General features: G+C 41.1%; 1 protein-coding gene across 7 annotated transcripts in view; it reads left to right on the top strand.

Annotated features, from left to right (window-relative positions):
- Positions 1-13,899, top strand: part of prrx1b (paired related homeobox 1b) — a 37,397-nt gene extending 23,498 nt beyond the window's left edge. Inside the window, exons 3-6 of one of the 7 annotated variants that reach the window (XM_028587255.1) lie at positions 3,921-4,102; positions 9,206-9,271; positions 9,586-9,642; positions 13,337-13,356. In XM_028587255.1, coding sequence (XP_028443056.1) covers positions 3,921-4,102; positions 9,206-9,271; positions 9,586-9,604 — 267 coding nt within the window. In that variant the 3' untranslated portion in view covers positions 9,605-9,642; positions 13,337-13,356. Of the gene's footprint in view, positions 1-3,920; positions 4,103-8,698; positions 8,781-9,205; positions 9,272-9,585; positions 9,788-13,336 lie in introns of those variants that run through there. The other 6 variants (XM_028587252.1, XM_028587250.1, XM_028587251.1 and 3 more) reach the window with 6 other exon arrangements.
- Positions 13,900-14,972: the final 1,073 nt, after the last annotated feature.

The raw sequence follows: 14,972 nt of genomic DNA, 5'->3' as shown, positions 1-14,972 counted from the left end.
CATCTGTTGTACATTTCTGAGTTACTTTTCCAAGAAATGAAACCTGTGTCACACGTTGTTTTCAGTCAGCTAACACGACACAGAAACTTTACATTTCAGAGAACAAAAAGCAGACTTTCTTTGCATTATTGCATTACCTGTCAAAATGATAACATCATCCGGTTTAAAAACACAACGACCCACCTGAAAGGTTTTACATTATCGGTAAAAATGTAAAGATCCTATCCATCAGGACAGGTTTTATTACATTTCCAATCAGGTTTTTAGGAAGTTATTACAATTTTAGGTGCTACAACCCCGCAATTATGTAAGCAGAACATCCAAAAAAAAGGTCCAAAATGACTTGATGTTAACTTAACCCTCCAGTTGTCCTCGGGTCAAATATGACCCGTTTTCAAAGTATCTATATCAGTTAAATTTGGGTTTCTTTTAACCAAAAAATGCTCAAAAAAAATGATTAAGTTGGCCAGAAGCCTAGATGTAGCACAGAATTAGGTGATCATTTATACTTTTTGCTTTACAAACAGGCAAACCAGAGGACAGAAGGTAAGTACGCGCATTGAAAGTGTTAAAACCGTCCAACAAAGCACAAAAAAAGTGTCAAAATTGTCCAAAAAGAAGCATCAAAAGAGTTAAAGAGTTAAAACTGCCAAAAAAAAGCAACAAAAAAAGTGTCAAAGTGTCCAAATAGTCAAAGTAATTCATAATTTCAGCTTTTTTTAAACTCAAAATGTAGGTATAATTTCATATAAATGAGGTTTATTGACTATGTATTCTGAATATATGTTAAGTAGTGATAATAAGATGGAATAAGAAGGTGTAACGTGGAATTGGTTTATAATTTAAACTTTGTTAAGAAGCTGTGAGCTTGTGTATCTAGTGTATATCTCTATGTATACAGTATTTAGGTAATCAGATTTTCTTTAAACTAACCGCTAAAGAAAGGACAATGAAAGAGATTTTTAAGAGTCCCTCAAACTGCAACTGAAAAAGTGTGAAAGTCAGAGAAACAACTGGAAATGACTCCCTTGCTTGCACTGGATACACTCTGAAATGTACAAGCAGCTCAAAAGAAGTTCATGCAACTATCCTTTTAAAAGCATACAGGCCTTGTACACAGAAATAATAGTATATCCATTCATGTAATCAGATTTTCTTTAATCTAACCGCTAAAGAAAGGACACTGACAAAGACATTTTACCGAGTCACTTAAACTAAAACTGAAAAACTGAAAGTCGGAGAAACAAATAGGGATGTTGATCAGGGGAATTGTGAAAATGACTCCCTTGCTTGCACTGGATAGGCTTTGAAATATATAAGCAGCTCAGAAGAAGTTCATGCAACTATCCTTTTAAAAGCAGACACATACATGTATGACTAAATAAATAATACAGTACATCCAATGCATTCACTGCAGATGGATGTGCAAGTACCATGCTTTTTTTGTCTATTTTTCTTTGCCTGTTTTTCTGAACACAACAGAGAGCGCATTAGCTCCGTGGGCAGAGTGAGAGGAAAAGAGGAAACGGTGCTGCTGGAGGGAGAGAAAAGCAGCACATCTGTGAATAATGTGTAGCAGAGAGCGATGCAGAAAGGCTTTGATAAAAGAGACTTTGTGCTCATTCCTGAGGCTGTGCGTCAGTGGACAGCGAGCCCCCGTGAGCGCCCATGGCATCCAATAATGGATTTGATTTCACAGCGAGGAACAACATTAGCACCCCCCGAGTCACGTCCCATCATCGTGTGTTTAGTAAAGGACAGGGGTGGGTGGGTGGGTGGGGTGGGGGGTGGGTATGTTCTTCAGAAGTAATCTCTGATAAGGAGATGAAGGAAGTGTGTGTGTGTGTGGAAGAGAGTAGAGATGCATGCGACTGAAATTAAAGTTTGTACCTGAGACAAGAGTTCAGGGAATCATGTAGAAAATTCTTGAAAAAAGCTTCTGGTTTGTTTGATTGGTTTTTTTAGGTGAAGATGTTATATTATATGTAGTCTCGCATTGCCAGACCTTCCTCCACAGCGCTGCGGAGAAAGGTCTGGCTAGTCCACACAGCTTTCCTGAATGGGAGAAAAAACATGCTCTGATTTATTGTAATTTCTTTGAACCAATCACAATTGTCTTGGGCGGGGCTAAGCGCTGGACGGAGCCACGGTGCCTCTGCTATATAGCCTCTGGAAGGAACTTGTTTTGGTGGAACATGTGTATGTTCAAAAGTAGTTTTAGTCGTGCAACAGAAGACTCAGATTGGACAGATAGTCGAGCTAGCTGTCTGGATTTACCCTGCAGAGATCGGAGGAGCAGTTAACCATAGTCCTCAGAAAAGTTTAGAACACCAACACACAGAAAGAGGACGGTAACGGACATCCGGCCAAAAAGAGGGACATCCGGAGGAATTTTATACGTGACTTTATTTGACTTCACCTACTGTACTTCAGAGAAACATGAAACAAAATGTCTCATGTTCAGGCTGGAATACAACCAGGAATTGTGACACACCTTAGTTTGTTTAACCCGCTGAGGAAGACATGAGATGTGGTTCACAGCTCCAAAATAAAAAGCTCGTTGGTGGAGCTTTGAGTTGAGCTTATTTCGTCCCCAAATGTAAGAGCAGACTAAAGAACATTTAGCACTTCACTTTGGTTTGTTGAGGATCAACAAACCAAGGATAGGCTTTAGGAACTATATATATTGTTTTTTATAATTGTCACCGTGATGCCGCCATGCGCCATAAACACATTACAACATTGCACTTTAAATGACGTAACTCAATGTAATTCAATACGTTGTTAGTTTTTGACACTTGTCGCTTTTGCCCTACTGCAGCCAGACAAAAACCTTGAAGAAAGCGACAACAAATGCTACGAAAACATAGAAATACGCACTCATGCCAGTGAGGTTTATCCGACCAGTGCTGTCGTGCTACGCTGCGTGGTTGAAGGAGGAAAATGTGACAAGATGAGCGCAGACTGAACGTGTGAATGCCAGAGAGGAACTAGTGCCTAAATGAAATAAGACGTCAGCTGTCTGGCAACACGTTTGGATACAGTAGAGACGACGCAGCGCGAGCACACGTACTGTGCAAGTCTGAGGCTACCTCTCTCTCCACCGCTACGTTTGGTTTTTAAGCGTTTGGTTTTTAAGCTATTGATTTTTGAGGTATAGTGCCCAGGGGCACCACATTGTCTTAATACGGGCCTGGTTGAGACTGCAACACAACCCCGCAGATTACCAACCAAAAAGAGTCAGAAATGTTTCCTAATGTCTCCGGTTTAGGGGCTCGGAAACGCCAGACCAGGGGGAATGAGAGGGGGAAACGTCAGAGCAGGGGGAATGAGAGGGGGAGACGCCAGAGCAGGGGGAATGAGATGGGAAACATAGCCAATATCTTTGGCTACTTTGACAACTCACATTCACACTGCTCTGGCGTTAAGAGATATTCTTTTTTAAGCAAAAAATTTAGCAATGTAAATGTAGCCTTAGTCAAGGGTACACTTTAATATCTGTTTATTTATGGAAAGTTATATAATTATCAGGATTTTCAACAATGTTATTGCATATTTTCCTGATATCATGCAGCCCTCATCAGGAACATTGCTTCTGATTGTCGTGCACATGTCTATCCATCCCCTACCCTGAACGCCACACTTCTTCCTGCTTTGGCACTGAACCTAAAATGTTTGTTGCTGATTCAGCCAATGAAAATTCTTCTGTGGCACCGCTCCACACAAATGGAAATATTCTAGATGTCTCGTGCATCATTTGAGATCCAAGTTCAACCGAAATGTTTGGTATCTTTGGAACTTTGAGGGCTTCTGTAAAGAACCCATAGGGGTTAAAAACTGTCAGACAAAATAAGAAAAAGAGACTTTAGAGACTTTAAATTTCTGATCTTTCATCCCGTTGTCGTTGTCTTTGATTCCAGGTTTGGTTCCAGAACCGGAGAGCTAAGTTTCGCAGGAACGAGCGCGCCATGCTGGCCAGCAAAAACGCCTCGCTCCTTAAATCTTACTCCGGAGACGTGACGGCGGTGGAGCAGCCAATCGTACCGCGCCCTGCACCGCGCCCAAACGACTACCTGTCCTGGGGCAGCGCCGCCCCCTACAGGTAGACTCCACAAGAACGCACACACACACACACACACACACACACACACACACACACACACACACACACACACACACACACCTGTTCACACTACGCTGATTCTGTACTAACGCTCGGCTAACACTGCTGTTCTGCAGCACAGAGGAAGAAGTCCTGCTTTCAAAAAGTAATAACAAAAATGTTTAACCAGTAAAATGTCTCTTCATTTGCAAATAAAGGGGTCAGGACATCATTTTTTTTAAATGTAATAAATGAGGTAATAAAACCCCTTCATTATAATGTAGTGTTTGCAAAATATTGCAGGTATCAACAGTAAAAGTTATGTAAAAAACAAGTAGTCTATCTTTGGGGATATTCATGCTTTTAACTTAGTTGAAGGAGGAAGAAAGGGAAGAAGATGAAAAGTAAGGACAGCAGGAAGAAAATAAGTAAAGAAACTACGCACAAAAGGAAGGAAGGGAGGACGGAAGGAAACAAGGAAAGAAGGGAATGATGTAGGAAAGGAAGGAGGGAGGAAGCAAAGAAGCAAAGGACAGAAGGAAGAAAAGGGAACAGGCAAGAGTGAAGGGCAGCAGAAAGGTAGAAAATAAAGAGAGAAAGTTACAAGATAGGATGTAATTAAAGGATGTAATTATATGAGTTTAACTCATGTTGGAAGCAGGGGAGTAAAAAGTTTAAAATCTCCCAAAATTCAAAATATTCAATGCCAAGTTGTACTGCAGTACCTAAAACTACTACTACTACTACTACTACTACTTCAGCACTGACTTGTCCTCGGCTTTCTGCTGCAGAACATCACACACACACACAAGTGTCTCCAGATGAAAAATACCACAATAACCACATGTTAACACCACCGTAACACACACACACACACACACACACACACACACACACACACACACACACACACACACACACAGAGACGCTGCTCTTTCTGTTATTGTTTCATTTCCTCCTGTTCCACCTGCACATACCTCTGACCGTCTCTTCTGATCCACCTGGACTCAAACTGTCAGCACACCGCCGTTTAATGTGTGTTATTCTATATTTTTCTTATTCTCTTCAAATCCCATCTTCAGACCCGAACCAACAATGTGTTAGTCCACCTCTCAATACTGTCTGACTTCCTGTCTGTGTCTCTCAGCTCCACGTTTCACCAGCAGCTTCCTAAAACAGCACGTCACCGTCAAACAATCAGGAGCAAAACAGGCATTTGTCGGGGACTATTTTCAGTGGCGTATTGATCCACATTTGGTGCTCCAGTGAGCATTAGGGGCAGCAGGGCGGTGTGTGTGTGTGTGTTTGGGATTGAGGCAGAATAAAGAAGAAACTACAGTGTGTGTGTTCATAATGAAGGAACATGTCACCCAGTGACACAGAGTGGCTCACTGATGGGTTTTTATGAGAGCGTTCTTCCCTGAAATAGAGAGGCGAAGTCCCTCCCCTTCAGGTGGACCTCATGGGACCTTAATTCGGAAAAAATATCAACGGTAGTGAACGGGCAAATAATTTTTTGATCCCGTTTGAATTAAGCCATGGATTACACATATGATGTCTGTCAATTTAAAAGATAATTTTTCAGCCGAAGAAAGTCTCAGTTAGCCGGAGGTTTGTCATATGACCACTTAGTTTAGTGTGAAACTGCTCAATGGACTACATCTCCCGTCTCACACAATCTACCTCACCTAGCTTAATGCTCAACTTGCTCGCTAGCTAGCTAGCTAGCTAGCTTAGCTCTGTTAAACAACACATGTAACGTTATCTCAGCTGCTGGGTTTTATCCAGTGAAGTGTTTTTAGCAGAGAAGCCAAAGAACGAGCGAGATCCTCGGCTCATTGGAGTAAGACATCATCCATGCAACTTTGAAGTGTGATAGTCTTTCTAATTACATATTTTCACAGTCTTGTACTTCAACAGTTTAACAATAAAATGAGACTTTCCTGACTTGCAAAATTATCTATTAAACTGATGAACATCATATGTGTAATTCATGGCTCGATTCAAACGGGATCAAAAAATAATTTGTCTTTCCCCATTGACTCCCGTTCATATTTTTTTATACCCCATTGATATAAACTATATCTGATGGATAGATGTCTATACCCTACCAGAAGTCGTTTGTTTGAGCAGTTTGTTTGTATGTCCTATATTCTAGTGGGCGTAGTAGTTACGACGTGAGCAAAGCAGGAAGTAAGGTGACCAAGTATAAGAGCGGCAAATATTACGCGTAAGTGGGGGAGGGGGTTGGATGGGTCAAACAAACACAGGACTGTCACCCAGGAGACCGGGGTTCAAGTCCCGTTTGGAAAACAAAAGGAAACGGGAGTGTTTTTTTAAACTTAGCGATAGTCGTGTTCAGCGTCACGTGCGTGTAACCTTCAGGAAGCAAAGTAACGTCTGATTTTAACCCAAAACATGGCCTTTTTCTAAACTTAAGTGGGCGTTCACAAAAAAAAAAAATGATCCGGCATTTTGCCGCAGGGTTGTGCGGCGGGGAGATTGTCAATGACGGCCCAGGAAACATTCAGCTGTTACACAAACTCCCGGCCAGTTCAGAGCCTGTGTTTGGGGTTGTAAAACTTTCTTGTGGCAGCGATAGAGGCAGTGTGATATCCTGTTTCCTGTACGGGACTCTCGCACCGCCTCAAAACCAAGGGGGTAAGCGAGCATCTGGAAAGCATCCCTCCTATTGGGAAATTCTGAGGCTAACAAGCCATCACCTCCTGTTAGCATCCCATTAACTCCCATTCATTTTGAAGTCACTTTGACAACGAATAACTTTACATCTGAAGCGTTTAAAGACTCTATTTGTCCATTGTTTATTTCTAAAAAAAACACGACAATGTATAAAAGGCTCCATTACCTTGTACCTCACGTTGTGGCTCCGTAGCAGACGCTTTTGTAAAAATAGGCTAACGATTTAGCTTCAGATACAGTATTAGGGACCACTAAGGCCTATATAAAAGAGACTTCAGATACAGTATTAGGGGACCACTAAGGTCTATATAAAAGAGACTTCAGATCCAGTATTAGGGGACCACTAAGGTCTATATAAAAGAGACTTCAGATACAGTATTAGGGGACCACTAAGGTCTATATAAAAGAGACTTCAGATACAGTATTAGGGGACCACTAAGGTCTATATAAAAGAGACTTCAGATACAGTATTAGGGGACCACTAAGGTCTATATAAAAGAGACTTCAGATACAGTATTAGGGGACCACTAAGGTCTATATAAAAGAGACTTCAGATACAGTATTAGGGGACCACTAAGGTCTATATAAAAGAGACTTCAGATACAGTATTAGGGGACCACTAAGCCCTAACCTGCAGCCTAAACGCACCACCCCCCAATTCAAAGTCAATAGGAAGACCTGCGTTTTTGCCGGACTGTCAGACGCAGCCTAACGTAGTAGTTTTGGTGCCTAAACATAACCACGCTGCGACCATTTCACAACATTAAAGACGATGAGTTGAGTTGAGTTGAGTTGAGGACTTGTTGGCTGTAATGATACATCAGGCTGTGAGACACACACAGTACTTACATCTATTCTTGGTTTGAGTCTCTTTTAACGGGATGTGTTGACAAGAGGAAATATATCACATATCTCGAGACTTACTTTAAAGACTTTTGTACCAACTACTTTTCAACGTAAGATAACGGTTGTAGGCGTGCAGTCCGACACTCTATAAAACAGGTTTGTTGCAGCTTGATGACAAAATGACTTTCAGACATGCAGCTGTGTACACCTGTTTCTCTTTTCTTTTTTCTGTCCCTCTCTTCTCGGCCGTGGCCTTCTGCCTGTTTCTCCTACAGCGCGTACACAACAGTCCTATCTTGCACACACACACATATATCTATTTTGTGTATTAATTTGTGTAACTAATTGTGTTGAATAAAAACAGCCTTTAGTTTGACTTTGTTAATTAAGCAGCGTCAGGCTTCAATATTAAACCTCTGAGCTAGAGACATAGGGGGACACGAAGACGAAGACAACGTCTCCTCACTGAGGGACAGATGTACTGATTGTTTAGAAACCACAAACATTGATGGTTACTCTCTGACTTTTCCAGACTCTGTGTGTGTGTGTGTGTGTGTGTGTGTGTGTGTGTGTGTGTGTGTGTGTGTGTGTGTGTGTGTGTGTGTGTGTGTGTGTGTGTGCATGCTTGCGTGTGTGTGTGTGTGTGTGTGTGTGTGTGTGTCTGTGTGCGTGCATGTGTGCGTGCGTGTGTCTGTGTGCATGTCTGTGCATGTGCGTGTGCGTGTCTGACTGTGTGTGTGTGTGTTTGTGCGTCTGTGTGTGTGTGTGTGTGTGTGTCCGTGCGTGCGTGCGTGTGTGTGTTTGTGTTTGTGCATGTATCTGTGTATCTGTGTGCGTGTTTTGTGTGTGTGTGTGTGTGTGTGTGTGTGTGTGTGTGTGTATCTCTGACCTTTTTCGGTCTTTCTCTCTTCTCTGCCGTGGCCTTCTGCCTCTGTTTCCTCTGCAGCCGCATTCACAACAGTCCTATCATGCACGCACACACACACACACACACACACACACATATATAGCTCATCTAACTCCAAAACTAATTGTGTTGAATAAAAACAGCCTTTTCCTCGCCCTCAGTCCCGTCGCTCCCCTCTGTCAGCATGAGCAGGGCAGGCCCAGATCCTGTGACCCTCCTGACGAGGTGATAATGTGAAAACAAACCGTACGAAATCCTCTGTTGACCCCTGTGACCCCCCCCCCCCTCTCTCTCTCTCTCTCTCTCTCTCTCTCTCTCTCTCTCTCTCTCTCTCTCTCTCTCTGCTACACCACACCAGATAATCCACGCTATACACACAGAGAGACTGAGCTCTACCGGGCAACATTTTTTGTGACTCTGGTTACATTGGTTGTGATTTACAGTAATCCTCCGTTAGGAAATAGGTGTAAAATGTCAACCCCACCCACCCCCCCACAAGTGGCCACGGCTCAGACTCCCCGAGAGCTTTTTTGGCCGGACGCGGAGCAGCGAAGGAAGGGGTGGGGGGATCTTTCTTTGTGAAACAAGATATAATGCTACGTGGAACACGCTAATGTGGTGCTAACACTTGACTGTATATGATCCTAAAGCTGGTATCCGATGCCGGAGGGGGGGCCAGTGCGAGTGCCACAGAAAATGCTGCCCTCAGAGAACAAGTACGCTTTCACTTTACTACATTCCTGTTGAAGAAAACTCGCCGTATTCTCCTTTTTTTTTTAAAGAAGAATACTGCAGTTTCTTTTTTTGTACATTTTAGTACATTTAGTGTTTTCCAAAAGATTTTTTGCATTTTTCTGATTGTGTTTCTTGAATTGGATTGTGTCTTTTTGAATGTTTCTCTGTCCGTTTTACACTTTTACACTTTTAAAGGATCGTACCAGTGTTTCTGCACATTTCAACCCATTCTCAAAAAAAGCATTAATTTAATGTTTTTTTTTTTTTTTTATAATTTCTTCCTTTCCTCTGGCAGCCGTTGGTTTCTACAGTAGAAGAGACTCGACCAGTGAGCATCATGTCTGCTCGTTTGGTAACTTTCTAAATCCATCTGCACTCACAGCTGAATTATCACACAAGAACCCCACAGCGCACAATGCTTTCAACACAAAACCCTTGAGCCAAACAGCTTTTACAAATCAAGAAAAGTTAAATATAATAATTCTGTGTTAACCCTTGTGTTGTCTTCTCGTCAACCAACCAAATTTTTGTTTTTTCTGGGTAAAATTTTTAAATGTGAACTTTTTTTTCAACCTTTTGTTGTTCTATTCACAATTGTCATTTTGCTGATGTTGTTGATTTTTTTCCCAGGTTTTTTTTTTCACTATATTGTCAATATTTTTTTCAGCGATTTTCTTTAAAGTTTTTGTCAATTTCTTTTGCCCGCGTTTGTGAATCCTTTCCTGACATTTTTGTCACTTTTTTTCAACGTTCTTTTGTCATTTTCTTTTTTCAAATGCTATAAAATTAAATATAACACCCACATTAAATAAAAGTAGTGAACTGATCATTTATTTTACCTATAATGTCAAGAGTAAAGGTTGTATGGAACCATCCACGTTAGTTTCTTGGAACATTTGGTTGAAAGAAACCCAAATTTCTGATATGGAAACTTTGGACCCGAGGACAACAGGAGGATTTAAAGGGAGAACGCACATTAATCAACACGAGTACAGAGTCCGACATGTAAACGTGCCAGATTTAGCCATACAGGCTAATTTTCATCTGCAGTCCCTATAGCAGGTTGATGGCTTAAAACAATAGATACACTACAGCAACACAACAAATACACATAAAACTAGAAAGACATAAAGGCATAGACAATTATAATGACACAACCACTATTCCAGATAAGGACTACTGGCAGGTTGATGGCATGAGGAAAACCCAAGTCTCATACACCGTAGACACAGGTGAAAGTGCATAGACACACATCAACAACACATTAAGCACACACACAGACACACTACTATAGCGATGAGATGACAAACACATTATTCTGGATTATGGAAGCATATCTGGTTAGTCAATAACCAATTTTGAATGTCTTCCTGTCGACCGTGCAACGTTTTTCTTTTTCTGAGTTCTCTTTCAACACTATTGTCGCTTTTCACAATGTTTTTATCACTTTTTCCGATGTTCTGTCGATTTATTTCAGTTTTTGCGACATGTTTGCCACTTTTTTTAAACGTTCTTTTGTTTAATTTTCTTCAAATGCTATAAATTTGAATAAAACACCCACACAAACACGTTATTCTGGATTATGGTAGCATATTTGATTAGTCAGTAACCAATGGTGAATGTCTTCCCATTTTAGTTTTTCTGCGTCAAAATTCAAAAGGAAAACTCTTAAAACAGTCAACTTTTTCAACACTATTGTCACTTTTCCCAATGTTTTTGTCATTTATTTCCGCATTTTTCGTCTCGTTTCTCTGTGGTTTTGAAGCTTTTTTTCATTTTTTTGTCACTTTTTCCAATGTTTTGTCGATATTTTATATTATATTTATATTAACTTTCTTTTATTAGATTTTTTTTCAAATGCTATGAATTCGAATGAAACACCCACATTCAATGAAAGAAGTGAACTGATAATTCATTTGACTCGTGAAGAGTAATAGTTGTATGGAAGCCAAATCTCTGATAAAGAAACTTTTTGAAAATGGGACAAATTTGACCCGAGGACAGCAGGAGGAGTTAAGAAAGAACTTTACTTACATATAAATACTACGGTTAAAAGCTGTTTTATGTTAAATCTTCACATAAAGATGATAAATACCCTCATTCCTTCTTAATTCTCGTTTTTCATGTTTCAAGACTTGGAAACGACATTCAATCGTTATTTCGTTATTTGTCTCTTTGTGCAGATAATTGTTACGCAGCTCCTGCAAAGAGCTTGTGTGTGTGTGTGTGTGTGTGTGTGTGTGTGTGTGTGTGTGTGTGTGTGTGTGTGTGTGTGTGTGTGTGTGTGTGTGTGTGTGTGTGTGTGTGTGTGTGTGTGTGTGTGTGTGTGTGTGTGTGCCTCCTGATGATTCATGAATGAAGAGAACCAAACTGAGTGAAAGTCACAAGAGAAGTCTTTAGTTTGGGGAAAGAAAGTGAAAAATGGATGTGTAGGAACAGACACTTTAACAACAACAGAAGCAGACGAGACGATCTCCAAAATAAAACGCAGCCGTAAATCGACTTCTGCCGTGAACTGAAAACAAAGGCGGCGCAAATTTATGACTTTTTGGTTCAAAACAAAACAAAACAACTGAATAAATCATGCACGGAGAGAAAAAAAACAACCTCTTTTGCAAAACACAACAAACAACAGACAGAGATATAAGATATAAGGTGAAAAAACAGAGAAGGGGAAAAAATGAGAAAAGACAAATTAAACTAAACACACATTTCTGTAACACTTTACAATAAGGTACACAAAAAAAATAGGTAGTTAATGATTAGTTACCCTTTTTCAAAACGGTAGTTACCCTTTTTCAGAAGGGTAAGGAATGATTAGTTACCCTTTTTCAAAAGGGTAACTACCCTTTCAAAAACAGTAACTAATCTTTAACTATCTATTTTTTTTGTACCTTATTGTAAAGTGTTACCCACATTTCACAAAAATTCAATAATTTCTTCAGTGCAAAAAACAATCTGACAGGAAGCTGGCCCGAAGCTTTCCGCCACATCTCTCAGGACCTTCATCACACTGTAATCGTCGATGAAGTCCCCGGGAAGTGTGGTTGAAAGCTCGGGGACTCTTTGCTAAAATCTTTGTATTTGTCATTCTGCCATTTGTTCTACTTTAAAGGTGCCCTGCCATACAAAACCACTTTTATTTGCATTTTTTGAAATATGTTAGGTCCATATGTGTTTGTGTTATGTTGTGAATGTGAAAATGAACTGTTACCTCCTCTGTCAGCTCTAGCCACTGGACAGAAATAAGCAGAGAAATCAGACCGATCACAACAGCTGGTCAGTTTGACATCATGTTGCCTGAGCTCATTACTATTCATGAGCTCGCCCAGTTGGGCTGGGTAAAGGATGCTGACAGCCGGGCTCTCATTGGCTAGCTGTTAGCCAATCAGATTCAAACAGCTTAGCTTGTTGAATATTAATGAGAACTGGCACAAATCGAACCAAGCCTTCCTGCAGGCTTTCTACACCGCGCTAGAATGGCTTGAAACAAGGTAACCAAGGTTACAGAGTCCATGGTAGAACTTCAGACATCACCACAAAGTAATGAAATATGTGTGGCAGGGCACCTTTAAGTTAATCTATACTGTATTCAGACTCAATAACTCATTTTTTGTCAAACAAAATTAACTGTAAAGTTTTGGGATATGTGCCAATTAATTTTTTACAACAATGTACCTTTGAGGGTGCCACCCCAGTGACAAGCTTTTTATCCTTAAAGGCAGTGTTAGTGGGGGAGGACAACAAGTTCATAGTCGATGGGAAGACAAAACAAGGTTTAAGAGAAAGTCACGGGATATACAGTCAGGTCAAAATGTGCAAAAACACTGGTTCACTTCCTGGAGGGGATTTTTTTTTTTTCGGGGGGTTGTGAGTGTCTGAACGTCACATTTAGTCCACATCTCCGTACATGATCAGTGATACCTGTTTTTGTTCCCCCTTTTTCCATATTTCCACAGCTGCAGCTCACGCTGAGCTTCAGCTCGCTGTGAGCCACAGGTGATGTAACCCCCACTTTTCCCTCCCCCCTTGCTCTTGTCTCTCAGCGCCATGGCAACCTACCCGCCCACCTGCTCCAACACCAACACGTCCCAGGGCATGAACATGGCCAACAGCATCGCCAACCTGCGGCTCAAAGCCAAGGAGTACAGCTTGAACCAGGTGCCCACGGTCAACTGAGAGGAGGAGAAGCCGGGGGAGCGCTCCGGCCCTGGACCCCCGCCGACGGACCCCGTCTCTGGGTCCAGCATCATCTCACACACCCCGGATCCTAAAGCCTGCTCTTCTTTTTTTTTTAACAGAGCAGCCCCCACTGTGGCGATACTACACCTATATGCAAAAATTGTTTGGACACCGAGCGCTGGCAGGATGGTTTTTCCCCAAAAGCCGCCTTTTTATTTTGATTTTATTTTGATTTTTTTTTTATTCTCCTGAGCATCACTGAACTCTACTTTTGTACAAAAAAATAATAAGAGACACCTAGACTGGATGCTGTAGCCGACAAATATCTGCGTAGTTTTACAATTTTGTGATTGTGACTGAAATGGAAAGATGGTTTTTATTATTATTATTTTTTTTAATCAGAGAACTTGTTCTCGACGGAGACTCGTGTAAGGACTACATGGATTTTCCCTTTGCCCCCCCCCCCCCCCCACCAATCGTGGCTGTCGGATAGAATGACGCCAGATTTGGGATCAACAACACTATTTTTTCATCAACAAAACCGCGAGGACTTCCTCTGACATTTATGCAATTAAAAAGAGAAAGATAATTTGTTTTTTTTCCACATTTCTTTCCATGTTATACCACTGATGACGAGCATTTTGATTTTCATGTAATAGTCCAATATAAAGGAAAAGGCTAATGTATTTTCTGAATCCAAAAAACCATCTCTTAATATCCTATGATATCCTTTATTTGTAACGGAATAAAAAACTTGTAAATTAATAAAAATGCATTACAAGCAATGCAACGGCACGGTGTCAAATTCCACAGATTTCAACAAAAGACAACTTTTTTTGGGGGGGCATTTTTAGGTCTTTATTTTCACAGGACAGATGAAGACATGAAAGGGGAGAGAGGGGGGAACGACATGCAGCAAAGGGCCGCAGGTCGGAGTCGAACCTGTGGCCGCTGCGTCGAGGAGTAAACCTCTATATATGTGCGCCTGCTCTACCAACTGACCTAACCCAGCCACATAAAAAAATAACTTTTTTTTAAAGATTATTTTTCGGGCTTTTCTGCCTTTAATGGACAGGACAGCTAGGTGAGAAAGGGGAAAGACATGCAGGCAATCATCACAGGTCGGACTTGAACCCTGTACCTCTGTATATGTGCGCCTGCTCTACCCACTGATCCAACCCGGCCACCAAAAAGAGAACTTTTAAGAGGGAAATCTATGGTTGCTTCAATGCAGACAGACTCTAATCATGCTTCAGAAAAGTATGTATTGATAGTTAAGAGCATTTGGGAGAGCAGAGTGATGCTGGAGCCAGCCCGTGACGTGCACGCTCCATAAAAGAGAGATTTACAACTCGAGAACAGATTCTCCTTCACAGAAACCTCAAGCTGTTCCTGCTTTGTGTGTTTTCGTTCCTCCCTGATTACCACAACCTGAATATTTCCATCTTAAAAACAGGATATTTATGAGCAGGGAAATCCTCTCCTTAATACGGAGGGCCC

The sequence above is a fragment of the Perca flavescens genome, chromosome 9 (assembly GCF_004354835.1).
Source record: "Perca flavescens isolate YP-PL-M2 chromosome 9, PFLA_1.0, whole genome shotgun sequence".
NCBI lineage: Eukaryota > Metazoa > Chordata > Actinopteri > Perciformes > Percidae > Perca > Perca flavescens.
The sequence above is the reverse complement of the archived record's forward strand: the minus strand, read 5'-3'. Positions and strand labels throughout refer to the sequence as shown.